Here is a 17,321-nt window from a genome sequence, read left to right on the forward strand (position 1 = left end):
TTCTTCCAAAATCAAAAATACCTACTGATTTGATGCTACATGAGAATGATTTCAATTTTGTACAGGGTGTTTTTTAACTAATGGTCAATTTTAATAACCTGATACCTTAAAAAGTTGTCTTTTAAATGAAACACTTTTTGTACTTTCAAGTGTCAAAAATAAATTCTACATAGATAAACTATCACATTCCCTATACCCATCTGCTATGCTTTCTATTTTATTTTCAATTTTCTAAAATTGTGACCGTTATGCATAAAATAGATGACATAATAAACATGTAATAATAACAAACGACAAAATAGTAAACAAATATCAATTGAGGTTTTTTCAGTACATCACAGGATCTTGCGATGAACCCCGTTGGTAATTGCCTCTCGGCATCCGTTTCATCAAAAGCTCCCTAATTTCCAGTTCTTCACGAGAAGCAACTGGTGTGAAGTAAGCTTTGTATTTACATATATGAGGCGCTTTCTTTCGGCTACTTCGCGATCATGATTTCAAAATCATGATTCGTAGGATCACGTTTTACGAAAGAACGCGCGAATTTAAATCAAAATACGGTTAGGTACATATTTGCACTCGAATTACGTATTTTTTGATTGGATTATGAAAATAACTTAAATACAAGCGGAAGCACTTGCACGATTCTGCTCCTCTTCAGTTATAAATATTGACTAACTTAACAATTGAGCAAAAATGTCGTTGCATTTATAGGTTAGGAATTCAGGATCATAAAACTTTAATGTTCAGTTTGTTCACGATTTTAGCAATCATGATTATAAGATCACACTTCGAAAGAACGTGATTTGACAATCCAAACGCGTTTGGATCACCGAAAGAAAGCGCCTAGGTATGACCCCACCCATAAACGCCAAGTGACGTTAAATCTGGAGATCTAGGAGGCCAACGGCACGGATCTCAGGTCCCAGTCCATTTTCAAAACTGTGCGTCAGAGACATCATGGGTAGAATGAGCCGGCGCTCCGTCATGTTGAAACCCAAGTAATATCTCCAAGAAGGCACAATCTACTCACAAGGCCTCCTAAGAAAATTATGCAGCACAGTCACAACTTAAAAAAATCTAAAATAAAACGGAAAGCATAACAGATAGGAATAGGGAATGTAATAATTGATCGATGTAGAATTTGTTTCGACATTTGAAAGAAAAATCAACTTTTTACTGTTTGAATTTATTTTATTTTATTTTTTTTTTTTATTTTGGACTTTATTTTTAAGCGGGTTTCAGTCAAGAGCTGCTATACTAACCCAACCCGCTATACATTTACAAATGTCTATGCCCGAACCCAGATTCGAACCAGGAACCCCTGGTGGCGTAGTCCGACTTTCACGCCACTACACCACATACCCTGTCAAATTATTAAAATTGACCATTACTTTTAAAATACACTGTATGTAAACAAGTATAAATTGTGCACAACTCTTGTGCAGATAAAGCGAAATTTTTTTAACCGAAATAACTTTTGTTTTGACATCACCAATGGATATATTTCTTGCAGACGTCTCAATCGCCCTTTGTGAGTACCCTCTTCCGACAATCCGTTCTTGAGGTATAAGGGAATATACCCGATCACGATAAGAGGTCGAGGAGGAGGGCTATGGTTGGTAGAAATTAATTCCGTTCGTTGAGACTTTTCATTAGAGTACCATGAAGGATAAAACTAGTTCCACTCCTCCCTAAACTAAACGAGTTCGTGTATATGTTCGAGGATACGACAGAATTATTAACCGCGGTATTGTACGTGAAATGTGACTACAAAAGTTAAAATAGGTACTTAAGTCTATATGTGCAGGCTGATTCGAATTCGAGGGCCACCATTTGGCAAAGTTGCGTATTTTGATGCTTGACAAAATACAGTTTTGAAACATAAAAAATTCCGACTACTTTCGGAGATATCCGAAAAAAACCGAAATTTTGCAAAATTGTTTTTATTTTTCACTGAAGATATTTAAACAGATATTTCGAAATAAATAACACATTATTATGGCCACTTTTTTCCCTCTACAAGACGCTACTTTTAAATTTTAAGTTTGACATTTCGCCTGCAGTCGACCATCATCAACTTTGTTTTTCTTATGGAAGTAATTTTTACTTTTTGTGTCATTTGATAGAGAATTCAAAAGAGAGTTCAAAAATATAAACATCACAATTTTTTTAAATTATTAAAATATTTTCGTTTTTGCCTAGAAAACTCTGTCTTAGATAGTGTACGTACGTAGTTCCTTGCGTTTTTACGAATTAATAGCGCTATTTATGATTAAAAGATAGTGTTACATTACACAAGCATCAAAATACGCCAAATTTAAACTACCTACCTATTTCTTACAGTTCCCCATGGTGGCCCTGGAATTTGAATCATAGGGATTTCAATGTAAAATTCATAACATGCGATTATTGGCTCCCCAAATTATTTTAGAGCAAAAATGTATTAAGGTTTTTTGTAGGAAAAAGTTTTTTACGTCAATCAACCCTATTAGATTTCAATTTTTTGCATAATAAAGACGGAAAATTGGAAAATAAAATAAATCTTTTTCAATAATCTGTGATGCCATGGAATTTTATAATACAAAAACTACGCCAATATCCGTCATATGCCATGGAATGTCTGCTATAAAACAAATCAAATTCTATCAAAAAGTATTATATTTAGAACAGCGAATTCAACATAAAGAAAGACCAAATTACTAAAAACGGTTTCCTAATATAACAATTTACAATAAACCTTCGAATAAGTCACCATTAACTGCAATACAGTAACCAAGTCGATCACAAAATCCATTTCGAACTGCTGCTAATTGATAACTTGATATCTTTTTGTTTTAGAAAATTCCATGGCATCGCAGATTATTGAAAAAGATGGGGGTTTTATTTTCCAATTTTACGTCTTTATTATGCAAAAAATTGAAAACTAATAGGGTTGATTGACGTAAAAAATTTTTTCCTACAAAAAACCTTAATACATTTTTACTCTAAAATAATTTGGGGAGCCAATAATTGCATGTTATGAATTTTACATTGAAATCCCTATGATGCGTTACGCAAATCACCACCCTGTATACCGATACGTGCTAAAGCCAGTATAAAGTGCGAAAAAGGAAAACTCCATTGCGCGGTGAAAGAGGCGATCCGACGACTGATTAATTTTCAACCGGAAATATTGCAAAGCATTACCGTATTAGTTTCAGTGCATTGTTGGATTAAGGTGATCGCGCTTAAATAAATAATTACTACGAAAGCGTTGGGGTCGAAAGTCCAAACGTTCAATTGCGCTATATTTACAGTTGCTAATTAAGATTAAAAAGCTAGTTTATTCATCAAATTCGTGCACCGAAGTTGTTTATATGAAGTGCGAACCAAATTATGAAGAAAACGGCTACCGGTAAAAAGGTTAAAGACAATTAATTCAAGCTTCTGTTTGCTGTTGAAACTCTTACACGGGTGCATTTTTTACATTTACGTACTGCGGAACATCGGCTGACTGGCTGGCTGGCTGGCAGCAAATGCGAGCCCGTAGAAGAAAGCTTGTAGAAACACGAGGAGTGTACATGTACCTACCGCGGCCGTGCAATTAACAATTTCAGGGATGGGTATACATGATGTGGGCGTCATCCCCGAGCATGTTATACTAACAGGAAGATTTTTCAGTCTTTTCCTATGTTCTTCTACAGTTTTGGTCCAATTGGTCCCAAAATGGTGTCGTCGGAAAGATTTTGTAAACGCGCACAATCCTGTGTGTCGGAATTTTGTTTTTTCCCCCTAGGGGCGAAATTAACCACCTTTTGGAAGGCGCGCGACTTCGAGGAGTAGTCGACTTTCGGCGCCCAACAGTTTCTTAGACCTCTAATCACGATCTCTCTTTCTCGTGTCGCCTATGGAGGCTCGAGCTATGGGAGCACGATTTGTTTCTTTTACACGAAATTGTAATGCTAGTTGTTTTTTGAGTAAAAAAGTAGTATGGACACTACAGTTTTGCTATTAGCAGCACACAATTTAGCATATTTTTATTTCAAAAAATTCAATGTTACTTGGAATGTATAAAAAACCTTATGTAATATAATACAGCACAACTTTTTTTAATTAAAAGCCTTATTCGCAAAGGTACAAGTACGTGTTATACTTTTTACCATTTTCGCAGGCATACATAAAGGGATACAGCGGTCCATTTGGATGATATTGACAAATGTAGTACACCGAAGGATTGTACTTCATCACGCCGTTTTGCCCCACGTGTCGACACGCGGCGACAGGGTCACTGTTGCACGTGCCGTTCCTGAGCGATATATCGCAGAAGGTCGTCCTCGCGTTGTACGCGTAGCCACAGTTACACGTATCGCTGTAGTGCTCTAAGGGGCTTTTGGTCCAACCGTCGTTCCCATGGCGAGCGCAATGATGGTATCTGTTGCAATCGAATGGATCGGGATACATTCCTGCGGTGCGGCAGCCGAATGTAGCGTCCCCAACGTCGGGAATTGTAGTAGCATCTGGCGCGTTCGTCGGGGCGGTGGAATAGTATTTGGCATCATTCAAGCCAAGCGGATTGATTTCATCATTGACATATTGCGAGCGAGCATTGGCGATTAGCTTAAAATATTAGAGTTTGAAAAACTCATCATCTACTGGTGATAAGAATGAAATACTCACAACAGAAAAAACTATTGATGTCAAGATGTTCATCTTCATTATTCTCGAAGTGAGCAGTCACAACAGAAGATTCTGGTGATACCAAGAGACTTTATAGGTATATCCATATCATTTCCAATTTATCTATGTGCTCTAGTTGGGCATTGTAAATACGACGACAACATGATAAGCGATCTGGAATGATACCAATTTTCCTCAATCCTCCTGATTGGTTTGTTACCATGTGGCACTTTTCAGTTTTGTTTTTCAGGTGATTTCAGCTTGTCACGAATTTAATTTTGGTGACGCAAGGGAGATGGTTTTCCATGTGATTTAGAAGAGAAGAGAGGATCTTCAAAATGACCTATACATGATATCTGTACAATTGTTAGTTCTTGTGCTATAAATGAGTTAAACTGTTCCCTGACTTTATGTACACGATGTATTCATGAAAATCAAATCGTTCGAAGTCCAGTTTTCTTTACATAATTGGGAATACTGACGTAATTGATAAATAACAATAACAACAAAAAACTTCACTATCTATATCGTGATTAGATATCAGATTTTTAATAATAACACTTGGTACAAATTCCTATTCAAAACAAATTTACAGACCTTCTGGATGCTAAATCAATAATTTAAAACCCACACAAGATTACTGAACTTAAAATTTTAATTTTACAATTAGCGAAAAAAAAGGAAATTTCCAATACCTTCGGTCTGGGTACGCTTATCATTTATAAAAAATTATCAAAGTCCACGCAATCTATCCGACGACACCAATTTGAAAAGAATAGGGCCAAAACTGTAGTAGAAGATAGGAAAAACCTGAACAACTTCACGTTAGTAAACTACGCTCGAGGATGGCGCCCAGATGTCGCCAACCCCACATCATGTAGCCCTGTCCCTAAGGTTGACAAATTACACGGCCTTGTAGATACCCTCGTTGCCTTTCTACAAGAGTTCTTCTACGCGCCCACATTTGCTGCCAGCCAGCCAGCCAGCCAAAGTGAGATTAAAAGTTACTTTTTACAAATAAATTTACAAACATCGCTAAAAATACACAAATTTGTTCAAGGGATAAAGCCGCCTAAAATCGACCTCTTCAGGAATATAAAAATGACGAACCGTTGAAATCTTTTCCAATTGTCAATTGAATTTCTCCTTATGAAATACACCGCAAATCAGAAAATCGGATAGTGGAACGCTTGGACAATACTGTTGGACCTCTTGTAATACCGGTTTGATTGGGTTAGTTAAAATTAATTTCAAAAGAAGATTGACGCAATTTGGGAATAAACCGCCTTCCTTTATTTAATTAGTTAAGATTTGAGTTTTTCACGGTAATAAATACCGATATTCCGCAGTGCGTAAATGTTAAATATGTACTTTTATAACTTAGGGTTTTAACAGCAAACAAACTCTTAAATTAATAGTCTTTAACTTTTTTACCCGTAGCCGTTTGGTTCATAATTTTATTTTCAATACCGCGGTTAAAAATTCTTTTGTTTACTTTTACGACACGAACTCGTTGAACCTCCAATTTAATATTAACTTTTCGCGATCTAAAATTACCGCACGTAGCTTGTATCGTTTCGTTTTCACGGTTCAACCACGAATTAATGCTACACGATGTAAAATTGGCACCCACGACTATCGTGGCGTCACTCTGGAGGTTGGGCTAAGAATCCCGCTTTCCCACCAAATCTTTTCTAGTCTATTTGCCGATTGAAAATTTTGAAACGGCCCCACCGCAAAACAACTCGGTTTTTTATACATGGGTAAATATAGCGGAGATGCCCTGTCGCGACGGTTTCTAGAGCCGGCAACACTGTATTGTTTCAACTCTTATCTGCTTGAACACTTAACGCGCTTTATATTTCTCGAATATTAGTTCTGTTCTCTTTCATTATGAAGCGCTACACGTATAAAATTTCTATACCGGCAAATTTGTAAATTTAACAAAAGCCTAAAGCGACCAGCTGTTACACGAACTTAAATTTTATTGAAACCGGGCGATATTGTCCTTGTGACGTTTATGTGGGAAGTGCCATAATTTGGGTGCTCCAATATATTATCTAACTTAAAACTTCCAACGTTCAGAATTACCGTACTTCTTAAAACGTTCCTTTCCCTTAGTGAGTAGTCTCTTCCGACACCCGGTCTCGAAGCTATGACCACCCACATTAGGAGATAGGAGATGAGAATAGGTTGATGGAAAACAAGTTCTTTCATCGAAACCTTCCATCAGAGTTCCATAAAGGATAGACGCATTTTCCACCTTTATCAAGCTCTCATTCTCCTCGATCCCTCCACAAATAACAATGTTTTCTACTATGAGTAGAACCTGCTAAAGTCACAAAAATTGGCACACAAAAAAGAAAGAACTGGCAAGTGCCATTAGACGATGGCGGACCGTTAGTTTGTTCCAGGTTCCAGCACCTTTTATAAATCAATCGATCAACATCTTTTTAATGAATTTTCCAACTCATGTTCGAAGGCGCTATTATGACCAAAGTGGTTTTTGATGAATTTTAACCACAGATGCTTCTGGTAAAAACACGCAGATTGTAAAAGCAGATGTGCGCATGCGCAAATATCTACTTTCTTATTTGTAGAGATATTTTTTTGAAATTTTAACCAACGATTCTTCTAGTAAAGGTAAGCATATCGCATATTGTAAACATTAGATGTGCGCATGCGCAAAAATTCTTCTAGCAAAGGTAAACATATTGCATATTTTCAACATCAAGTGTGCGCATACGCAGATTCCGCAATGCTAAATTTCTTATTTATAAGAATATTTATGCCACGACTTATTTTCCTTTGTACACATAAATAGTCCATGAGCTTTCGGAAAGTACTGATCAATTTATACAAAATGCGCTAAAGTTACTCGTTTTAGGTCGAAAACCTTTTTTTCATTTTTTTGCATACCAGACCCTTCAGAACTCACAAAGGTTTCAACTTGTTGTGGTCTACTAACACTAAATATATTATTATTATTATTATTAAACATCTTAAAGAACCAAAAATTCTAAAAAACCGAAAAATCCAACTGGATCTAAAGTATCTTAAAAGGCTATAAAAGGCCCTTGAAAACTTGCGAAATCCCAAAAGTTCTTAAAGACCAATAACAACTCTTAAAGTTTTTAAAAATTATTAAAAACCCGTAAAAACTCAAGCTCAGAGGTGAGACAGCTCTTGAAGGTGTAACTCCATTTAATATTTCGGCTTTGGTCATTAGAATGGAACTTTACAGTGACATTATAGAGACAGTGACGACAATACAGTGTCTAATTTTTGATTGGTTGTTTATTACTTATTTATTTATTATTTATTTATTATCCCTCTCTTGTTTCTTGTTAGTTTCTAAATATCTCCCCAAATAACAATTTTAAAGCAAAAAATCAACGTCAACGATGCTATTTTTCGCCATATTTAGAAAACTTTAGATATGAGGTAGCGTAGCGGCGTAAGGGGAATTGATACGAGTGCGCCGGAACGGCGCAGTAGAGTTAGAGGTTGACGGTGTCTCGGCGGATAAATTCTTCGCACGTTGGCGAAGACTTTCTTCGCGTCCTTAATCGAAGAGCGCGGGAAAAATCAAAGCGTAGTTGCACCAGGCCTCTGTCTGTCTACTACTGGTGTTTATCAGGTCGTTCGTGGCCACGGGTCAATAATTAAACCCCTCGTTGGAAAATTCCGGCGTAATCCCACTTGGGGGATGGCTGCGTTATTGGACGGAGAGTTGTCTAATAACACACCGAGGATTCTATAACCGGTCCGTGCAGAGTACAGCTGGAAGAGCCTATTTCAATTCCACATTGAAGAAACCGTCAGCGAGAAGTGTATAGTCGGTCTGTCGCAGAGTACAGCTGAGGGGACATGAACGCGTCGAGAACTCCTGATGCGCAAACCATAAAGGTATTGGTGAACAATTGTTCTGTCGCGGTGTAGTTTTGCCGCTTTCCGTCGTATCGCCATTTGTTGCTGTTGCCTCGTCGTATATTTGAACATTGGTTCATTTAAAATCATAGGGAGGGGAAGTTACGAAGTTCCTTACAGTCCCAATGTTGAATTAATAAATCTCGAGTACATATGCGCATTAACAATTACCCGGAGATATGCACGATTTACATTGGAAGAATATCATTTCTGTTTTGGCGAGTGCTGTCTTCGAATCTGCTAAAAAAATAGAGCAGCCCTACATTCTGGAGGGAGGATTGAACGTCGTCAGCACCAGGTAAACAATAGAAAGTATTTCCGATGGCAGAAGAAAGATAGAAGTTGACCAATCGCTCCTCGTTTAGGGCGCACAGACAATTGCTGATAGAGATCATTTACGTCCGTTGTCAGATAAAATGTGGTCTGTGAGTTATGACTCTTGACTCAGATCTCACAACTAATTACAATTTATGGTCTCCTACAAGAGAAACATTTTACATTTCAAGTTTTGAGCCTCAAACATTCTCAGATTATTTGTTTCTTAATCATTCATATTTAGCATTTCAGCCACTTTCTCTGCCCATCTGTCTTGTCCGTGCCGTAACTACACTTTTCAAGACATTATCTTCTGATTGCTATCACAGGCGATTTTAATTTGAAAGCAAGCTTTCAAATCGTTTCCTGCACTGGACTAATTCCGTTCACATGTCGACGCACATGGCGGCGCTTAGATAAATCTATTGACGCAATGAATAAAGGGAAAAAGAGGAATTAGCTCACGTGTCTTACCACTTGTCTCTTACCACATATTCGCCGCACGTTTCGGTGGTTACATTAGTGTGGCTCGCGATTAAAATGATTAGGTACCCACCTCCCACGAACGAGATGGGATTTTTCATCTGCTCGTAAACGTACTCGTATTTCCAATTCCGATTCGAGCACAATATCAACTCGTAACCGCCGGACACCGCTCGAACAATTAGTTTTAATTAAAATCGTTCAATTAATAATATTGTCATACTTGTCAGTTGCAGAGGGAAAAATTAATTGATTGTTAATCCTCGAATGGAATGTTGCCGAGTGGTTCGATTACCTTCAAAGTTTATTAGGTGTTCAAGTAGTAAGGCAAATAAATACACAATTGTTTTCTTGTATTTGAATCTGTGGTATTACTAAAAGTGTGCGTCTCGTACACCAGGAGAAAAGGGGTGTAGCTCATGATCATTAATGTTACTTAGATAGAATTTTAGATTATACTGTCACATTTTCCATCAGTTTAGGCTACTGTTAAGCGATTAAGAAACATGATAGCTTATCGAAATGATTTTCGGTTATACCCTGTATAAATGCTAATTATTAATGTGACTCTCCGACTCTGAGTGCGTGCGCATTGAATTCATTTCCGGTAAACCCAAGACGCTTCGCTTCGCGAGGTCATTATGAAAACCTATGTGGTTGACTATATTTAGCACGCCAACTCTCCGATTCCATCATATTCATATATGGAACGTATAATTACTGTCTTACAGCGATCGATTCACGCGTTGGACTCGTGGAACACATCGCTGCCGAGGACGATATGATTGAACGCACCCACAGGCACAGGCACAGAAAAAAGTTAACACTGCGGATTCGGAACTTTGGGAAGAATGTTTGATTAATAAAACGTGTTTTTTCTGTTATTATAACTAAATTTTGTTCGATTAATGTATTTAATACGTTTACTCAATATTGGTGACCCCGAAGTCAATTTCTTTTGCTTATCTCATTTCATTTCATACTTGAGATCTTCGTTTCAGGGGATTTATTTGCAGTAACGTCAATTTATTGTGAATTAGAGTACGACTACCCTAGTCTATTTCCAAGTTTAATGTGTGTTTTCGAGTATATGGGATAAACGTCGCTTATGGTTATGAATTGTTTCCTCTACAATCAATTTTAATTTTCAATGAGTTACTGGTGCATTGGTTGATACAATTAAAGTTGCTTGGTATTGCGCTATATGATGTACTGTTAAGTTTTGCCATCAAGATAGTGCCTAAGGTCAAATATAGTGACGCCTATTGATATAACTTCTTTTTTTTGCTCGATTTCATTTTGTGGCCTACGCCCAAAACGCTTATTTTGATTGAGCTACCGAATTTTGGCATGTTTGGGCGTTTTCTCACCGAAATGGATTCATAAACAAAATTTTCACACGTTTTGATTAAAAATCAGGTGGTTAGGATCAAATAATCGCTCGAATTCTTATTGGTTCAGGGAAAGTCACTAGATATAGAAAGTACCGCAATCATCCGCCATTTTTGGGCAAATTTGCTGCCAACTTAAAAAAATTGACAAATAAAATCTGAATAGGTGTAATTTTCTATAACCCAACTTCATAGTACTGTCATGTTTTATAAAAATATATACAGATAGCTCCAAACAGGTGGAACAATCCCTAACATTAAAGTTACTTCCGCCATTTTTTTACTAGCTTTTAAGTTTTGATATATATTTATTTGGAAATACGGACGCAAGGAGGCATGTTACTTCTCCCAAGTGCCACAAAACACTTTATTTTGGGTATACTAATAATTCAGTTTTGCAACCAAAATCAGTTAATCAATCATAAATGAAAAGAAATGACCTTTCAGTACAGCCTGTGGCGGGATGTTACAGTGGAGTGTGGGAAAGACGAGAAGCTTCAGGAGAAACAGCGACTCTTTTAAGTGTTTGGGGTAAGCTGATGAAGTAGAATGGTCACCTTATCGTATAGTGTGTTTGTTCCACAATACTTCAAGACAACATCTTTGTAACGAATTTAACTAAGAAATTAAGGTGTACTATTGCATGTTAACGCTGAATGAATTACATCCGTAAAAACCTAAAGGTTTAAAAAGGAAGTGGAGGACATTACAAATTTATTTTTTGTTTTGTGTATGATCTACTTGTAGATTAGACCAGTACTTGATCTGTTTTGCAACGTGATTAAGCAAAACTTTGTGACAGCCCACTTTGCAATTGCTTAAAGTTTCCCACTTCAGCAGACTAGTGCAAACGGTTCTCAATATCCTAAAAAGTTCGGTTGGATTGCGAATTGCCTGCACTAATTTAAATTGGAATTGAATGGAAGAATCTCTTGAGACCAAAATCATGTGTTCAAACCAGAGACCTAAACCGCCGAAATAGAACCGAAAACTGAACCGAAAAGTTATTTCCTCTTGAACCGGAACCAGAACCATTTGCATTTTAAAAAGGAATAAAACGGGTGCCCTTTTGGCGATCTTAGACGTTTCAAAAGAAGTCGAGCATATGCCAATTTCCTGATTCGAGACGCTAAATTTAGAATGGCAATTAAAGTATTTGTTGATGTTTTTTGACGCGCCCTTTGAAACAGATCTGAAGGACCATAAAAATAATTTTGTTTTTGGCTTTAAATTTTTGTTAAAAGCAAAGGGGAATCTTGAGTGCCCATCCAGATATTACCAATATCTCAATTTCACGATTGTACCCAATTTAAGTTATATATACAAAGTTAAATTTCAGGGTTAATGAAAGGGGCTTTTCTCATTGACCATTAATTAGTAGTCGAAAAGAAAGTGTGAGAAATTTCCATTTAGTCATTAAAATAATCAAAATTCAAGTCTTTTGTCAGTTGAACAACGCGACAAGAGATTGCATTTTTCTCAGTCTAAGATATTTTGATTTCGTCAGCTCAGTGGCGTAACATATAAAAGTTAAACCGTTTTTAAACATCCCATTTTCATTTATTTGCTGAAGTAGAAAGCTTCAAGCAATTGTAACGTGGGATGTCAAAAAGTTTTACTTAATCACGGTGGAAAACAGATCACATGCACTGGTCTAATCTACAAGTAGATCATATAAAAAACAAAAAACAAATGTGTAATGTCCTCCACTTCCTCTTTAAACCTTTACGGACGTAATTAATTCTGAATTTACATGAAGTAGTAAACGTTAATTACCTAGTTAAATTAATTACATAGGCGTTGTCGTTGGAGTATTGTGAAACAAACACACTATACGATAAGGTGGCAATTCTTCTTCTTTATCTTCAGCTTATCCCTAATACTTGAGAGTCAATGTTTCTCCTACCTCGTGCCGTCAGATCTTCTCATAGGTTTGCCCCTAGGCCGCTTGCCACTTATCTCTCCATTATTGCCCATACCTCCCACACCTCACAACACTCACTTGCTCGTTTCTTACCCTGCCCTGTGTCTTCACGTCTTCCTATACTCCACTGCAATATCCCCATCTATGCTACATCCAACTTCTTTTGAACCACTCCACAATGGAAGGCTGGTCTCATCAGTAATTCCCGTTGTTATTGCTTGCTGCGTGCTTATCGCATAGGACTCAATAGTGGTCTTCCGTCCATCCGCCTTGAGTCTTGTGGTTGATCTTCCACATTTTTAAGAGAGTTTGGGGACATAAATGTGCCGTACGTAGTCCTTTTGTTTGGGCATCAAAAATGTGCAAGACAGCATATACAAGTATCAATGTCAGCCATTGATTAATTTAGTGCAAAACACCACAGCTAATTTCTTTTCATTTAGCATTGTTTAACTGAATTTGGTTGCTAAACTTGCTGCAAATTTGCTTAGTTACCAGTATACCCGGAATAAAGGTTTTTTTTAGTTGCTAGCTTACCAGTTGACCCTAAAAAAGGGGGTTTCTAGCAGCTGTCGGTTGAGGCCAGAATGCGATCTTAACTTTAATTCTGTGAAACAAACATACGCATTTCAGCTCTCCAGCACCAGTTCGAGGACAAACGTCCTGAATGCCGCTACTGACACGTTCGCCTCTCCTTAAAGGAGGAAGTAATCGATGAAAAGGATGGGAGAAGAACATTTCTCCTCACGTCCGGATTCCCAAATACGGATATATGAAAATTAAGCCATTTAAAATCTAGAAGTCGGCAATGGCGCCGCGCGTCGATCCGTCGCGGCTAGGATAGGGGATCGAATGCATGTAGTGTAGCTTGTGGTTTGTAGGCATTCGCCTTTAAAACCTGAACAAACAATAATTCTGGCGATCATTTGATCCTACCCACCTGATTTTTCATCAGAACCTGTCAAAGTTGTTGGTTATTGATCCATTTCGGTGGGAAAACGCCCAAACATACTTCAGTAAATTTTTACATGGTCAGTCAAAGTAAGCGTTTTGGACGTAAGGCATAAACTCAAATTAAGTAAAAAAAAGAAGTTCTATCGATAGGTACCGTTATTTTTAACCTTAGACACTATCTTGATGGCAAAACTTAACGGTACATGAGTAATTTAGGAAAGTACTCAACAATTTTAATTGCATCAACGAATGCACCATTAACTAATCGAAAGTAGAGGAATAATCCATAAAATTAGCAGGTAAATACATTCCCAAAACACACCTGAGAAAATAAAATATCTTACGTTTGAGAATATCTGATGTCCGAAAGGTTCGGAACACCAGAGCAAGGTAATTTCTTTTCATTTATCATTGATCAACTGAATTTGGTTGCAAAACTTACTGAAATTGTTTAACAACTTTATTTGAAGGCCCATGTATGCGAGTGTAAAATATGACATTGTTCAAATACCCCCCTCGGCGTCTTACGATGGCAAGGATCCGATTGGTCCAATTTTCAATGACCTATACGTATAGATCCGGTTATGTGTTATGTTCACCTTTAGGGCATCGGTTGAGTGTGGTTTATTTGCATAGGCCTGCAACTTCAAGAAACCTCGCAAGAAAAAGTCTAACGGGGTCACATCGGAAGACCTTGGTGTCCTGCTGAAACCACATGTCATCTAGGTCCATAAGGCTCATTTTGGGCCATAAGAAATTAGTTTTCATAATTCTGCAGTGATCGCTGTTGACGGCGACCGCCTCACCAACGGTCTTTTCAAAAAAGTACGGACTAATGACGTTGCCGGCCCAAAATCCACACCAAACGGTAAGTGTTTGAGGATGAGAGTGAAGATTCAATCGTGTAACTTGCTATGGTGGATTGGCATAAGTAACTGAATAATAAAGAAAAGATTTGACAAGATGTCGCCAAAACAGAATGGCCGCGCCGCGCCAATTGAAGGCACGAATGGCAGTTGGTAACAGTGTAAGCGACTCGTTGAATAATTATTCAGGAACACAAACACCTGAGCGTCGATTCTGTAGTACAAATCAATGTAACGGGAGTCCTTTAACGGAGTTCATTTAATTTGAATTTCTGCAAATTTTTTTCGATTATTTTATGTGGCCGAATGGATTCCGAGCCCTGTCCAAAATGTCGCGACATGCGCCGAAATTAACTTAACGATTCTGCTGATGCCCGAGCCGTTCGTCAGCAGGGTGTTGTGGAGCGTTTTGTTTTTGCCGAGCCTATGGGAGATCAGTCGATTTCGGGTTTTTGAGGATTTGATTGGCTGAAAGAAATGAATTCTATTGGTGGAACGCATTATTCGCATTGTGACGGGCGTGGTTTGAAAAACTAAGCCGATGTGAGATGGCCACGAAGAAATACGCGTCAAGTCACGATAGCACTCGCGTTGAGCGGATAAGAAACAGTGTAAGTGAATCATCCGTAAGTATGTGCGAGGAACGGGTGAAAAAAAATTCAGTTCAAATCTCCGAAAAATTAAGTCGAAACCACGAAAAGGTCGCGTCAAAGTGCAAGAAATGCAAAATTCAGTTTTAGCCGGAGAGCATAGTTCGCATTAAGAGTCGTTAGAGAGGTTGCGCCGTATCGCGAGAAGTTTTTGGATTGTGAAAGGAATATTCGCACCGGAGATTTTTGCATTAAGACGCACGCCACCAATGTTCTCTCGGGTAATTTCTATGTGAGAAAGAAATTACGTGTAACTACGACAATTCTGAACTGTACCAGTGGCGGACGGCGGAAGTTTACCACGACATTGAACTATGTAACCCTGAGAACTAGGAAAGGGGACAATAAACTGCATAACGTGATCTTTCGCACGCCTGTCGCTATTTGTGCACAGATAACACGTTTAAATGATGTACCGACGGATTGCGTAATTTTGGTTAACTCGTGGGATTTTCAAAATCAGAGCCGATTTCATTTACGCGGCCTAGATTTTTTCCATCGTCTTTTCTCGTTAACCCGTTGGAGTCATACAAGCAGGCCAGTCCGTCCTTGCACGATCCAAGGATTTCGCAACCGCTAATTATTGTAAATAAGGTAATCATACTTTTGCATTTTTTTTTCGAAACAGTTCCACCCAAGATATTCGATTTTAAGGATTCATATAAGCCTGAAACTTTGGCTTCTGCAAAAGAGCTTTAATTAATATGCAAAAGAAGTGAATTTATCTTTTAGGGTGAAGTTCCATTTTAAAGCTTTACGAGATAAGGTATCCCCCCCCCCCGGTTTGGTGTTCATGGAAGAGGGGATTCCTCCGATTACCTAACTAAGGTCGTGGCCATGGTGAAGGGGGATTTTCCGGTTACATAATTAAGTGACTGGTGCAAGGTTGTGACCTGGAATTTCTGAAATACTTTAGGTGAACAATATTGAGATTACTCCCAATATTATTTAGTGTAAGCACAGGGTGGTACACAGTCTCATGCACCGAATTTTAAAGACTTGGAAGCCCCGTGCTCACGTAGAGTGACTAAACGACTTTTGTGTCAATAGTAATTTATTCTACATTTTACGTTGTTTATATACAAAATTTTATACAACAATTGGCAAATTAATTGCAATCTGTTAATTGCAAATTGAAAACTAACCTAGTCAATGTTGTGTGCAAATTGTCCTCATTTACAAATAATGCAATGTAATTTTATTTCTTAATCCTACTTTCTTTCCCAATTAACTATTTCTCTAATATTTGGCCAGCGCCCTTTCCTGTTTAATGGTGATATTAAACATTCTGCCAGCCGCGCCCTAATCTATCTTTTAGTTTTGTGTTTCCCCGGGAATAGTTGAATATAATGGTTCTAACTGAACTGCTTCGTGATCGTTGTCCTTGGTATGTGATTTGTTTCTGTGCTGGATGTAGAATCTTATTCCTAGTACGAGTGCCAAGATAATTGCAATGAGTAAGGTAGTTGTCGTGCTTGTAATAATGGACTGTGATGTTGTGGACCGCCATTTGATATTTCGAATATCTGCATTAAGAGTTTCTTCTTCGTCTTTTAGCTGTTTAAAAGAGTCTTCTGCATGGAATATTGATTCTTCTATTACTTTGGTTATTTGCTGAGTTGACCTTGTATGATTATATGGTTTGTTAAACTGTTTTATGTAGCTACCTAGTACTGATAACTTTTTATCCCGTTTCGGATTGAGTATACTTTTCTTTGTTTTCAACAGGCAATCTTGTGAAATCCTGATAATTCCAGTGGCATTGATCGTGATTTCCTGTCGTTCGCCACTACAGGAGATAGCGATACGTGTGGACTGATTAGTGATGAACATCCAAGTATTGGTGGCATAGAGTTGCTTCCAAATTAATCCTTGAATCTCATGTTGTTGTATATTGCATTGGTTAATTTCTGTTCTGTTGTAGACTTCGTCAATGATGCAATTTTTGTTTTCTTCTATTTTCTTCACCATAGTGGGAGCACATATAAAATTGTGTTTGTTTGTTTGTAGGCAGTCTTTGAATTCTTCATTTGATATTTCGAAATATAGTTGATTGTTGTAGTCCACAGCTAGCATTTCTTCATTGACATTTAAGGTCCAAAACGTAGAATTTTCAATTTTTATAGGAATTGGGGTGACTTTCATAATC

The 17,321-nt window shown here is 37.7% G+C and overlaps 1 protein-coding gene across 1 annotated transcript; it reads right to left on the reverse strand.

The window, feature by feature from the left end:
• Positions 1 to 4,047: 4,047 nt before the first annotated feature.
• LOC116179635 lies at positions 4,048 to 5,176 on the reverse strand. The gene is made up of 2 exons (XM_031499439.1): positions 4,660 to 5,176; positions 4,048 to 4,599 (listed from the first exon to the last, which is right to left on the reverse strand). Exons 1-2 carry the CDS (start codon positions 4,696 to 4,698, stop codon positions 4,105 to 4,107), a joined length of 534 nt encoding a protein of 177 aa, XP_031355299.1. The 5' UTR covers positions 4,699 to 5,176; the 3' UTR covers positions 4,048 to 4,104.
• Between the last annotated feature and the right edge of the window lie 12,145 nt (positions 5,177 to 17,321).

This window comes from Photinus pyralis, unplaced genomic scaffold (genome assembly GCF_008802855.1).
Source record: "Photinus pyralis isolate 1611_PpyrPB1 unplaced genomic scaffold, Ppyr1.3 Ppyr1.4_LG8, whole genome shotgun sequence".
NCBI classification, from domain to species: Eukaryota; Metazoa; Arthropoda; class Insecta; order Coleoptera; family Lampyridae; genus Photinus; species Photinus pyralis.